General features: G+C 52.8%; 1 protein-coding gene across 1 annotated transcript; it reads right to left on the bottom strand.

Annotated features, from left to right (window-relative positions):
- Positions 1-2,333: 2,333 nt before the first annotated feature.
- TLX1 (T cell leukemia homeobox 1) lies at positions 2,334-12,366 on the bottom strand. The gene is made up of 3 exons (XM_023929759.2): positions 9,630-12,366; positions 7,766-7,967; positions 2,334-3,914 (listed from the first exon to the last, which is right to left on the bottom strand). Exons 1-3 carry the CDS (start codon positions 10,096-10,098, stop codon positions 3,692-3,694), a joined length of 894 nt encoding a protein of 297 aa, XP_023785527.2. The 5' UTR covers positions 10,099-12,366; the 3' UTR covers positions 2,334-3,691.
- Between the last annotated feature and the right edge of the window lie 265 nt (positions 12,367-12,631).

Genomic DNA, 12,631 nt, shown 5'->3' with positions numbered 1-12,631 from the left:
GTTTTCCCCCGCTCCAGACCTTGCCTTCAAAAGCTCAGCACATCCAACCCAAATGAATGATAGCTCTCGGTCCCTGGCAGTGTTGTGGGTGAGAGAGATGAGCACAAAGACAGTGTAGTCCCCTGAGCCCTCAGCTTCAGGCATCTCACAGGCTTTTCCCTCCAGACCAAAGTCGCTCTACCTTGCTCTGTATTTCCTAGATACAGGCAAACAGTAGTAAAACAGTTCTCCCTGACTCCCATTTCATATTTGGGATTTGGTTTATTTTGAGAGCGAAGGAAGGGGGAAATGACTTTCAAGGCATCTTAATGCAATTTTATTCCTGCTCCCAAATAAATATAATACAAAAAATTAAATCAGCCTTCAATGTGATATGGATGGCCCCAGGATACAGCTGAGGTGATGTCAGTCTACAAAACATAACATTATGTGTCATTGTTTCATGTCATTACTTATTGATTTAATTCCATCATATTTCAGACAACTTTTATTGTCTAGGTACAAATCATCATATTAATAACTGGAAGCACATATGCAGATATCAAAAACACCTTCTGCCACTAAACCAATTTTTAAAATGAATCCAAGAGAAGTATTTTAAGAGAAAACTCCTCCAGAAGCAATTTTTCGAGGGACAAGAAAGACCAGGCAACTGTTTTTCTGGTTTCAATGTAACATATATTCTTATTCCATACTGAGATTCCTTTTTCACTTTTTTGGTCTTTTTTTCTTTCATTTTTATTTCTTTACAGGAAAGATTGATGGGAAAAGGGGGAGTTCCACCAGTTTTGAAAACAAGGTGTAGTTAAATATTCTATCTAAACATATTCCCTTGAATATGCATTATCATATGCTCACTGGGGAGCATTTTGGATTATGAACTGAATAAAGTGTATATTATAAAATGGCCATCTTAGCATTAAATTTTACAATATCGATGTTTCATAATAAAATAGAAAACGGTTGTTATATTGTTGTTGTTACTATTATTATTATTATTATTATTATTATTATTATTATTATTATTATTATTATTATATTTTGTGGATCAGGTTTTTTCCTATGCAGCAACCCTGAAAACAAAAATACACTGCAACAAACTGTAAACTATTTTGTACACAGCAGTGTGTCCTGAAGGAGTTTAAATTTGTAGACAAAGTTGGATGCGTGTTAAATAAGAAGCTTAATCAGAATCGAAAAATCTGACTGTAGTATGGTACAGAATTCAAACAAAAAACTTCCCTGAAATTTATGTTGGAAAAAAATACAAATTTTTTTTTTTAGTAGTTTTCTGGCAGTAATCAACATCTTTTAAAGATATTTCCAAGAATGCGTGTTCTCCCAGTTTCATGTTTCCCTGTATTTTATCCTTTTTTTCCTTTTTCTGGCTTCTTTTCTCTCCATTGCTGCAGATGTTTCTCTGTGTTCTTGTACACATTGGACTGCAGAATGGGAAAATCCTACAGCACCATAAATTCTCAGCCCAGTCCTATGATAGCAGATTTTGGATGAAGTAGGCTATTCATATGCTCCCTTAACAAGCTTCCCAACAACGCTGCACCCAGAGGACCCAGCCTCCCGGAGCACTGGCACCCACCAGGTCTCAAAGGCTTGGGCTCTTTTGTTGCACATGTCCCACAGGCAGCCTGGACCCCCAGTGCTCGTGGCTGCCTGCCCTTTTCAGTCATATCCTCCAATAATTCCCAGTGCTGGAAGGAAACACCGGGCTGAAGCCAGCCATAGGGCTGGGAGTCTCCCCCAAGGAAGCTGATACGAGTTTTCCCACCGGTTTGATTTTCCTCTGAGAAAGGCTTGCCAAGCTGGGGACAATGTCCTGCAGCAAGGCTGAGTACAAATGGAAAACAGTGTCCCCCGAATAATCCCCTGCAAGACTAAAATATACTCTTGTACTTTTCTTTATATTCAAATTCCCCTTTCCATATTCAGTTTCAGACACGAATATCTGTAGATCTGCCCCAGCCCAGGTGAGACCTCATTCCAAGGTCTTAAATTATTAATTAAAAGGTCAATAAATTATTCCACATGAATTTAAGCCTAAGCCCCTGCATAGTCCCTGCCACCCCCAGCAAGACCCCCAGAAAGGCTTCAATTTAAACAAATGCTAAATGCACTGCTGGGTTGAGCCTGAAAATGTTTATAGGACCAGGGATTAAAACACAGCATATTACATCTGGAGCTTCCAAAGCCAAGTGGACCTGAGCAAAGTCAAATGGAAATATTAACTCTATTTTAATTTAAAAAAAAACCAGCACAGGCTTCAGCAATAGTTGTGATATGCTGTCTCCTCTTGGGGAACTAATAGACAGGGAACAGCAAGGCTTTAAATGATTTATTCAGTACCCTGGAGATTTTTTTATTTTCTTTTTCATTTCCACATAAATTACACAAGCACTTTATAAAATGAATACACATAAAACACCTTGTAAGTGCATAACTTAAAAAAACAAAAGAAAACAACAAGAAAAAGCAAACAAACAAATACCTTTAAAAATCTCACTGAAAATAGGTTTTCTGGTTGTTTGTACTAACTGCTTAAATTGGCAGTGCTGTTTTAGATTATAAGTAACTGGAAAATATATACTGTTTATATATATATATCTATATATTTCTGGCATTTGCTAGAAGTGCTTTGTTTAATTGTGTCTCGTTCTCTCAGTACAATTAAAAGAACAACTAACTTAAACAGCTGAGAGTGACATCAATTTTTTGCTGTCAGGGACTGACTTCTAATGGGAAACTGATAAAATAAAACATTGGACAACATTTTGCAAATTATATGGAAATATTCCATGGAAAGAAACTGCATTACCCCCACAAACTGCCACCCAGGTCTTCTTGTTATTAAAATACTCGCTGATGGGCACAGAGTCCGTGGCAGCCAGGGACTGTTTGGGCCCTTCATACAATTGAGATATCATATTTACCGTCCTCAGGAGTCTGTCAGATCCTTCTCTTGTTCCCCCTTCACAAGAAAAAATTAATGAAAAAGGGGAGGAGAGACAGCGAGGTGAGATCTGAAGGGTTCCCATCTGGCACAAGCAGAAATTGCTGCTGTTTCCTCCATTTGTTGCATCCCCGAACATCTCCGGTGCAGACAACCCAAGAAGGCTCACAGCAGAGACGTGCTTCCCAGGGAGCCTCCTTCTATTTTTCCAAGCCATCAGTTCAAAACATATATATATATGTATATATATATAGGTGTATTTATATATATATGCATATATATTTATATATGGATATATAAGGGTGTACACAGACTTTGCACTGCCGCCAGTAGAATCCTAAGGAAGTTTTCCTCTCCCCCAGCTGGATGAACACCGGCGGCTGTGTCTGTCAGAGCTGGGTTTTTGTCTGGCAGCGCGTCAGCAAGTTCAGGGTCGACACTGGAGACTTTCAAGAGAACAAAGGGGTTGGGGGGAGGTGAGACAGCATTGCCGCTCCAGCAACTCCATGGCTGGGGAGAGTTTTTGGGGTGGCTTTCCTTCTTATTGTTCCTTGTGGAGGGTTTCCCCAGCTGGATACATAGGATGCAGGTGGCCAGAGGATCAGGGGGTTCCAACCCTCCTCGGGGAGAAACAAAGTTGCTACATGTCCCACCAAGGATGCCTCGTGTCCCCCTGGGGACAGCCCTGCCAGTAGAAGGTGTAGGTGCCACCAGTGGGTGCCAGACTTATTCACAAGCAGAGGCGACAGTTGTGACACTGGTGATCTTGGTGGAGTCATCAGACCAAGGCTGGAGATTCTGGAGGGCGAAGAGAGAGGAGTTGTGGACACATATTGGGTCGGCTTGGATGGGCTGGTTGATGGTTTTTTGGAAGGCTTCCTGCTGCAGTTGCATGAGGATGCGGTTTGCTTGCTGCCGCTCAGCCTCGCGCTCCTCCGCTGTCTGCCTCCTAGGAGAGAGGGAGCCATTAGGGGGGCTGGGGGAAGCAAAGGAAGGGTACATCCAGAGAGTTTGAGTTGTGCTGGGTGTTCATAATGTGGGAGGGCAGGGGTAGGAAAAGAGGGTGCCTTGCCATGGCATGGTCCCACATCCCCTACACAAATGGCCAGTAAATCCCATAATCTGGGAACTGGGTCTGTCTTACTGGCCTCAGTAAAAACTGCTCTGATCAAAGACAGCTGGGAGCAGCCCACAGCTCTGGAATACTCTCTGCCCACAGGAAAAAAAAGAAACAAGCAGAGACAAAACACCCAAAGTGTCACACAGCAGCATTGCAAAAGCTGAGATCCCCTGAAAACATGTTCTGGTCTGACAGCAAGAATCGAGCATGCAAAGCCTGAAGGAAGAGGCATGGAGCAGGATGGGGTGAGACAGTGACTGGCAGTGTCACACAGCTGAGAGATGGGCAGTGTCACCCTCGACATCCCCTTCCAGCATCCACGTTTGCCATCTTGTCTGCCACACTGCAGTGATCAGCTGTTGAGAGCTTGGATGAAGGCAAAAACATTCCCATGGCAGGCAGCAAAATTTCAGCTAAACACTAGAAACACATTTTTTAGCAGTAAGAAAAATCAAAGTACAGATTATATTATCTGGAATGGGTGAATGACAATGTTTTTCAGAACAGTTTGGACATACATCTGACTGGTATGACACCAGCAGAGGTGATCCCCAAGGAGAGGGTGCTAGTGGGTCAGAAGGGGTTCTTTCCAGTGTTGGTTGGGCCCTGGCTCTGGGCTGCCTGGGAACAGATAATGGGATAGACTGAATCCTCTTATATCCACAATGGAAACGCCACTCCTGCTTGCTTGGATAGAAGGTCAGTCTAAAGTCTGCAGCTTGCGCTCACCTCTATTTCATCTGGCACTTGTATTGATGCTGCTGGGAAAACCTAGGAGCAACTCCCAGTGCTGGTCCCAGCGTGATTCCCAAAGCATACTCTCCCTCCCTCAGACCCCCAGGCTCAGCTGACATCCTCTCAGCAGCTTCAGTGGACCACTGACACAGGAAATAGCAGCTTTTTAATTTGGCAGCTCAGGGGGATGTGAGATGTCTCATCCTCTTTGGCCATGGGAATTGGAAGTAGCAGCTCTGATCTCCACAGTGACATCTCGGAGCACAGGACAGAGGGTCCCTGGCTCCCAGTGTGGAAGCAGGGTGAGGCTTGGAGGCTAGCAATGGGTCTCTGGGCACCCAAGCCTCCAGACATGCAGCCAGTGTTCCCTCCTGGGAGCAGGTAGTTCAGGGCTCAGTCCCTGATCTAATCACTTGTCAACATCTCACATAAGACATCCCGGGAAGAGCAGGCTCAGAGCTGCACCAGCCTGGGGAATAGCTCAGTCCCTGCCTCAATGAATATTTAATGACTCCCTGCACAATGAGGAGATGCTCCAGGAGGAGGGAGTGAGCCCCAAGTACAGGGTGATCAGGAGTACCATGGCTGCGAGAACTTCGCTCTCAAGTATCTCCCTGCTGCAAGCAGCTGGTCTAGTCATGGTTTCACACCTGCCTGGAAAGAACTGTGTCTAAAACAAGAACCCAAATCTGAGGAGGGGATCACACAGCCACCTCACTCCAGTGGAGACAACCAGGCAAAGGGCAGGGACAAGACTCTTCCCCCCAATCTGTGTTCAAGCTGTTAAATTGCTCAGAAGGCTCATAACAACTCTCTTTTCTTGGATATTTCCCACTGCCTTATTCAGGCCAAGTCTGCAGCAGCTCCTTCCAGCTCCCAGTGCTCCAGGAACCACTCAGAGTCCACTGCCCAGGGCAGGGGCTTGAGGCAGCAAGATGGGTGTGCTGCCAGCCAGGGGCATGCACAAGTCCATCGCAACACCCAGCAGGCACAGACACATACAAGCAGAACTTACAAGCCTGTGTCCCTCTGGCTCAGGCCAGAGATTCTCCCATGTCTAATATTACAGCTGAGGTCTGGCTCCAGCCTTTCCCTTAGGCAGAAGCAGGATTTTGTTTCTCTTTACCCAGCTATTTTTTGTAAAACACGTGAATAGGTTTGTATCCTCTGCACCTCTGCCAAAAGAGGCTGAATTTAGCCAACAGACGCAAAGAGTATTGACAGATGGATTTGCTTCACTTCCTTAGGAAACCTGGTTAGAAGACACAGCTGACCCTGTTTTGCAGGCCACAGCAGGACTATTCCTCCCCCAGGATTCTGTTTCTGACCAACAGAGATCACTCCAGCTAGAGACTTCCTAACAGTTGGAGAATTGCACTACCATGAATTCTCTAGGGAAGAACTCACTGGGGTTGAGGATTCACACACCCCCTTGGTTTCAAGTTCCTTGACTCCCATTTCTTACCCAACTTCAGTATATTTAGGCAATCTCTGCCCTATTAAACCTTGGGATGACTCTGGGGAAGCCCTTTCCTCCCATTTTGAAGCTGCCTGCCTGCCTGCTTGCCCTCCAACCCCCAGTGCTCAGCACCCAGCGGCTCGGTACCCATCTTCCCTGCTCTGTGAGGGGGCTCCCCCTTGCCCATCACTTTCCACCCCCGCGGGAGGCCCGTCCCCAGCCCAGGGTAGAGGATGTTCTCAGGGCTGGGGCGCTTCCCTCGGTGCAGCTTAGGAGGGGCAGGGTCACTGCGATGGAGCCCTGGAGGCTCCGTGAGAGCCCAGCCTTCTCTTCCTCTCCGGCTTCACCGGCACTCCCGGCAGCAGAACAAAAAGAAACCTTTTGGGCAAGGAGGCGCCGCCAACCCCGCGGGGACAAAAATCTCCGCGTTGTGCAGAGCCCGGTACTCCGAGAGCGCCGGCCGAGGGCTCCCACACACTGCGGGAGCCTCCGCACCCTCTGCTGCCACTGACTGCACCCTGCACACGCGTGTGGATACACACATCCATCCCCCTGGATCATACCCGCACCCGGTTCTGCACGCGGGTCCGGTGTGCGCACACCATGGAATGCACACACACAGCCCGCAGCACTGCACACTCCCGGGGACGTGTTCTGATCTCACACAAACACACAGACACAGACACACACAGACACTCACACACACACACAGAAACACACAGACACACAGAGACACACACACACACACTCTCACACACTCACACACACACAGAGACACACACTCACACACACACACTCACACACACACACACAGAGACACACACACACACAGAGACACACACACACACACTCACACACACACACACACACACAGAGACACACACATGCACACACACAAACACACACACACACAGACACACACACACACACACAGACACACACACACACACAGACACACACACACACACACAGACACACACTCACACAGAGACACACACACACACACAGACACAGACACACACACAGAGACACACACACACACACTCTCATACACTCACACACACACACGCTCACACACACACACACACACTCACACACAGACACACACACAGACACACACACACACACAAACACACACACACACAGACACACACACACACAGAGACACACACACACACACTCTCACACACTCACACACACACTCACACACACACACACACACACACACAAACACACACACACATACACTCACTGCCTGCAGGCACATTTCACACTCACCGTGCAGTTCCACACGCGTGCCCTGCTTGCACACATACCCGCAGGTGTACACACACACACACAGGCACACAGAGCTGGCCACGCACACGGTCATGTCCACACACACACGGTGCCTGCACACCTCTTCGCTGCCATCAATGTTCCTGGCAGAGCTGCTGGCGGCCAGTTCTGTCCCCACCCCCGTCCGCCGAGATCCCCGGTCCCTCACCTCCACTTGGTGCGCCGGTTCTGGAACCAGGTCTTCACCTGGGCGTCCGTCATCTTGAGGGCCTTGGCCAGGGCAGCGCGCTCGGCCGAGGCCAGGTATTTCTGCCGATGGAAGCGCTTCTCCAGCTCGCAAATCTGCAGGCGGGTGAAGGAGGTGCGCGGCTTCTTCTTCTTGGGGGGCGTGCGGTTCTGGTAGGGGTGACCTATACGGCGTGTTACAGTGAAGGGTGAGAGGGCCACTGGGGGGGACACGGGAGGAGGGGGGGATGAGAGGCAAAGAAGCAAGCAGCGACACATCAGCAGAGGGGCTCCGGCTCGCGGCCGCTGGACTGGGGACCGTCCCCCCACCGCTCCGAAGCCGCGGCTTCCCCGCCGACACCCACGAGCAGCAGGAGCTGCCAGAACTCGGCGGCGGCCCCGCGGACCGGGAAGGCCCGGCGGCCTCTCCTGGGCGCTGCGGGCACCCGCCGGGCACCGCTCCATTCTGGCAGAGGGGAAAGTGACCCCTTGCCCGGCCAAGTGCCTGCCGGGGAATGGGGGGTCAGCAGTGGCAGCCGGTCCTGGTGCCGGGCCGGGGCTCCGCGCTCCGTACCAAGTGGGATCTGGATAATTTCGTTTAGGCGCGGCGGTAACCCCATCGGACCCAGAGCCTCCTACACGGGAAGGAAAGTCCCGGACTGGAAACCGGAGTTGCGATTTGTTGCTCTGTTTGTTTGGGTTGTTTTTTTTTTTGTTTTGTTTCAAATATATATGGTTTTGTTTGGGTTTTGTTTGGTTTTTTTTTTTTTCCAGCCCCACAAAAAAAAAGAAAAAAAAAAAAAAAAAAGAAAAATAATTAGTGAAAAGTCACATTGTGTCTAAGCCAGGAACAAATTGAGTGAAATCCAGTCAGGTGCTTGCCAGGAGAACAGCCCCGTTCGTTCACCCTCGGCCGTGCCCCAACCCAGCACCATCGGTCCGAAATTAAACGGGAACTTTCAAATATCGGGCCTTGGTTTCCGCCCTCGGGAAGAAGCGCTAATTTTTTTTCCCCGTTGTAATTTCGTTCCTTTTGTTTGTTTGCGTCTTTTTAATTTATTTCTTTTCGTTGTTCGTGTTTTTGCTTTGTTAGTGCCGAGAGACGAGCCCGGCTACACCTGGAAAGGGTGGCGAGGCCGGGAAGCGGCTCTAGCCCGGGCCCCGCTCTGCTCGGGTCTGCAAAAAGTCCCTTTTGGTGGGGAAAAAGGCTGAGCCTAAACCCGCAGCCGGGGAAAGACAGCCCGGTTAAGGACGGCAACGGGACGGCTTTCCCGAGCAGGCCAGGGCCGGGGCCGCCTGTTCGCCTTCCCGCCGGCCGGGCCGTGCTTCCCAAATAACTCTCGGTTTTGAAAGAAAGTTTGGCTCGGGCGGCAGGGATTGGGCAGCCGTGCCGGGGGCTGCAAGGAGGTCGTGTACAGAGTTTACCATCGCTTTTCCTCCTGGCCCGCCTTTGCCGACCCGTATCGCGGGGAAAAATATTATGTAAAAACCTACAGCAAACTAGTAATAAATAACTTAAAAGGAACGAAAACAACAACAAAAAAATCCTCCACACATACAAACAATCAAAACAACCAAAATATCAAAACAAACAAACAAAAGGAAACATAACTAATTTAGGGGACGACTGAATATGCCTCATTTCCCACCCCGTCTTGCTTCTGGCCTCCTCCCGAACCAACTTCCCAGGACCATCCCGGCTGCTTTCTGCATCTGACCGGAGAGATCTCCGGCTGGATCCTGCGTGCCCCTGTGGGCAGCGGCTGCCGCGCAGAGGCCGGGCGGCGGGGGAGGAAGCGGGGCAGCGGGAGCAGAGAGAGAAGGGGGGTCCCGGTGAGGCAACTTACCTGTGAACCTGTCTTTTGTGTACCGCCTGTTGCTCTCCATCCAGGGGAAGGTGAGCCCTGTGAGGCCGTTCATGCCGTTCACTGCCGGCACGGCGGCGGAGAGGGGCTGGTGGACGCCGCCGGCCACGGGCCGATGGGCCGGGACGCGGATCACCCCGCCGGCCGAGCTCAAGGTGTTGCCGTTCATGCTCACCGCCATGTTCACGTTGTAGGAGCCGGGCAGGCCGCCCATGCTGCAGGAGGTGCCGGTGTAGGCTCCGGCCGCGCCGCCGCTCGCCCCGTAGCCACCCGTGACCGTGTTATAGGCGCTGCCCACGATGCAGCCCAGCCCGTAGTCCGCCGAGTCCTGCAGCCGCGGGTGCGACACCATGCAGCTGCCCGGCTCCGACGTGTTGAGGATCTGGTCGATGCCGAAGCTGATGGGCTCGGCTTGCCCTTGGTGCAGGTGGTGAGCCCCGAGGTGCTCCATGCCGCCGCTCGGGCAGCGGGGCCGGACCCGCGCCCCGGGCAGGGCAGCGCAGCCCGCACCGCCCCGAAACCGGCAACGGGGCCGAGCACAGCCGGGACACGCCGGCTACGCGCTCAGTCCCATAGCACGACGGCAGAGCACCCCGAGAAACGCCAGCAGAGCCACGCAAGGCCGGGACACGGCAGCCACACGCTCAGCACGAAGACACACCAGCACAGCCATGCGCAGCCCAGGTACAGGAGTGAAACACCCCCGCAGCCGGGGACGCGACAGCCGTGCCCAGCGCGGCACAGGACACAGGCACGGGAGCCACCGCAGCGCCAAACACACCCAGCGGCTCCCGGGACACGCGACACCCCAGCCACGCACACTGGTCCCGCTCCGGTGAGACCCAGCACTCCCAGGTACGCGTCAGGAGCCTCTCACCCAGGACACACAGACCTAGGCGAGGACACACGCACACGCACACACACGAGGGTGCCCCGGGGACCCCTCGCCGCGGCGGGCGGTGGGGAGCCGGGAACCCCGCGGAGCTCGGCGGATTGTGAGTGCGATCGCCCGCCGCCCCGCTTGCCCATCAATCACCCTACCCAGGGCCTACTGCTGCAGGCCCTCACTCTCCATTGGTTGGATGCTGAGAGCAGCCCAGTGAATGACAGCAGAGAAGAGCGCACAAGAGGAGTTTCTTCTTCCCCAGCCCCCTCTCGCACCCCCACCCCACCACGAAAAAAAAAAATCACCGCCAGTCTCGGCGTTATAAAGTGAGCGCTGGGTGAGCGCAGGGCACCGGGGGGTGAAATAGCGGCTGATAGCGGGCGGCAGAGCGGGGACGTTTGGTCTCGGAGTTCGTGGCGGCGGGCTGCTGGGAAGGGGGATCTTGGCCGCCAGGCCCCGCCGGAGAATCAAGCCTAGGCTGCGATTCCAAAGGGCTGCCGCTGACCCCGAGCGAGGGCTGAAGCCGGAGGATCCCCTTCTGGTGGGCTCCCAGCCCCGCCGTGTCCCTTTGTCCCGGAAGGCTGTTCTCAATTTCCAAAGTCAGCACCCTTCAAAAAGCCAGGGGGAAGCGGCTCTCCCACCCCACAGCAGAGACACGGGCACGTTGAGAAGGGCACCCCACAAGTGCCCGGACCCGTGGAAGGAGTGTGATGGGAGGAGGCGAGGGGCTCATGAAGCACACCTCCCCCCGGAGAACCCCCAGGACGATGGCAGCCCCCAGCTGCACCCCGCGGGGCAGCGGACACCGCTGGCCGGGCACCGCCGCTGCTGGCCCCGCCGTCTGCTGCCGCCGTCCCCTCCTGCCCGAGGGGAGATGAGTGTTTTCGTTTAAAACTACAAAATAAAAAAATTAAAACTACAAAATAATTTTAAAACTTTAAATCAACATGAAAATGAAATCCACTACTGCGATTTCTGTAAAACTTGTAATGGTCCTGGCCCGTCGGTGCCTGCTCCGCACAGCCAGGCCAGAGGCAGAGCCGCCGATGGCACCGGGCACTGCCGCTTGAATCCGGCCTCCCACGGCTGCCGACCGGCGCTGCCCAGCGCGACCCAGCGCTCCCGGCAGAGACGTCGGGGTTTGGCCCGGTCGTTTGTGCTCTGCCTGTCTCATCTCTCCCGCTACGGGCTGGGACCGACCCTCCAGGCTCCCTCCTCCCTACCTGGGGCAAAGGCTGCCCTTCACATCTTCAGCGTGCCCGTGGGTTTGTGTCCAAAGGGGACCGTGGGGACCGCTCAGAACAGCCTGCTCTGGGGTATCCCCCACATAAAACAAATGGTGCTGGCATGGAAAGTCACGTCTGTGCACTCAGGTACACCACTCATCACCAGCTTTATCATCCCATCCTCTTCCTCACGCTCCATATGTTGTACACAAGCTCACAAAGACCCTCATGGACTCACAGGCACCCGTGCTGACAGTCCCACACATTGTCTTGCACACACACCTACATTTATGCGCTCATTCAAACATCCCCACACACTCACAGACTGTCACAATCCCCTGCACACACACACGCTCTCGTTCACACCTTCACAACTATGTATTCACACCCACAGTCACTCCCACAACAGGCAGTAACACACCCCAGCTCCCGTGAGCTCAGACACCCCCAGACGCTCACACCGACCCAGCAGTGCTTTTGGGTTCCTGCCACCCTCATCCAAGCCACAACCCTGCTGTGGTTCCCCAGGACCCGTCACTGTCACCACACCCACACCACAGCCCCGCACGGGAAGGCTGTGGAGACAGCGGGCGGCAGCAGCAACCCCCAGCCGGCCCTCGGCCCCATGCCCGGCCGCTGCCCAGCCAGCTTGCCCCCACCACCACCCAGCCCTGCCTGCCCTGCCTGCCCGCTGGGGTCGGGTTTCCCCCCCTCCCAGTACCTGCCTCAGTTCTTGACTTCTGAACTCTTCAGGGAACTCGCTGGCGCCAGCTCCATCAACCAAAGTCCTTGTGGTTAGGAGGAGCTGGGAGAGGAGGGAGGGAGTGAGGGCTGGGGCCAGCCGGGGCCGGGAGGCTGCCCTCGGGCAGGGG

The sequence above is a fragment of the Cyanistes caeruleus genome, chromosome 8 (genome assembly GCF_971803275.1).
Source record: "Cyanistes caeruleus chromosome 8, bCyaCae1.hap1.1, whole genome shotgun sequence".
In the NCBI taxonomy this organism is placed as follows: Eukaryota; Metazoa; Chordata; class Aves; order Passeriformes; family Paridae; genus Cyanistes; species Cyanistes caeruleus.
The sequence above is the reverse complement of the archived record's forward strand: the minus strand, read 5'-3'. Positions and strand labels throughout refer to the sequence as shown.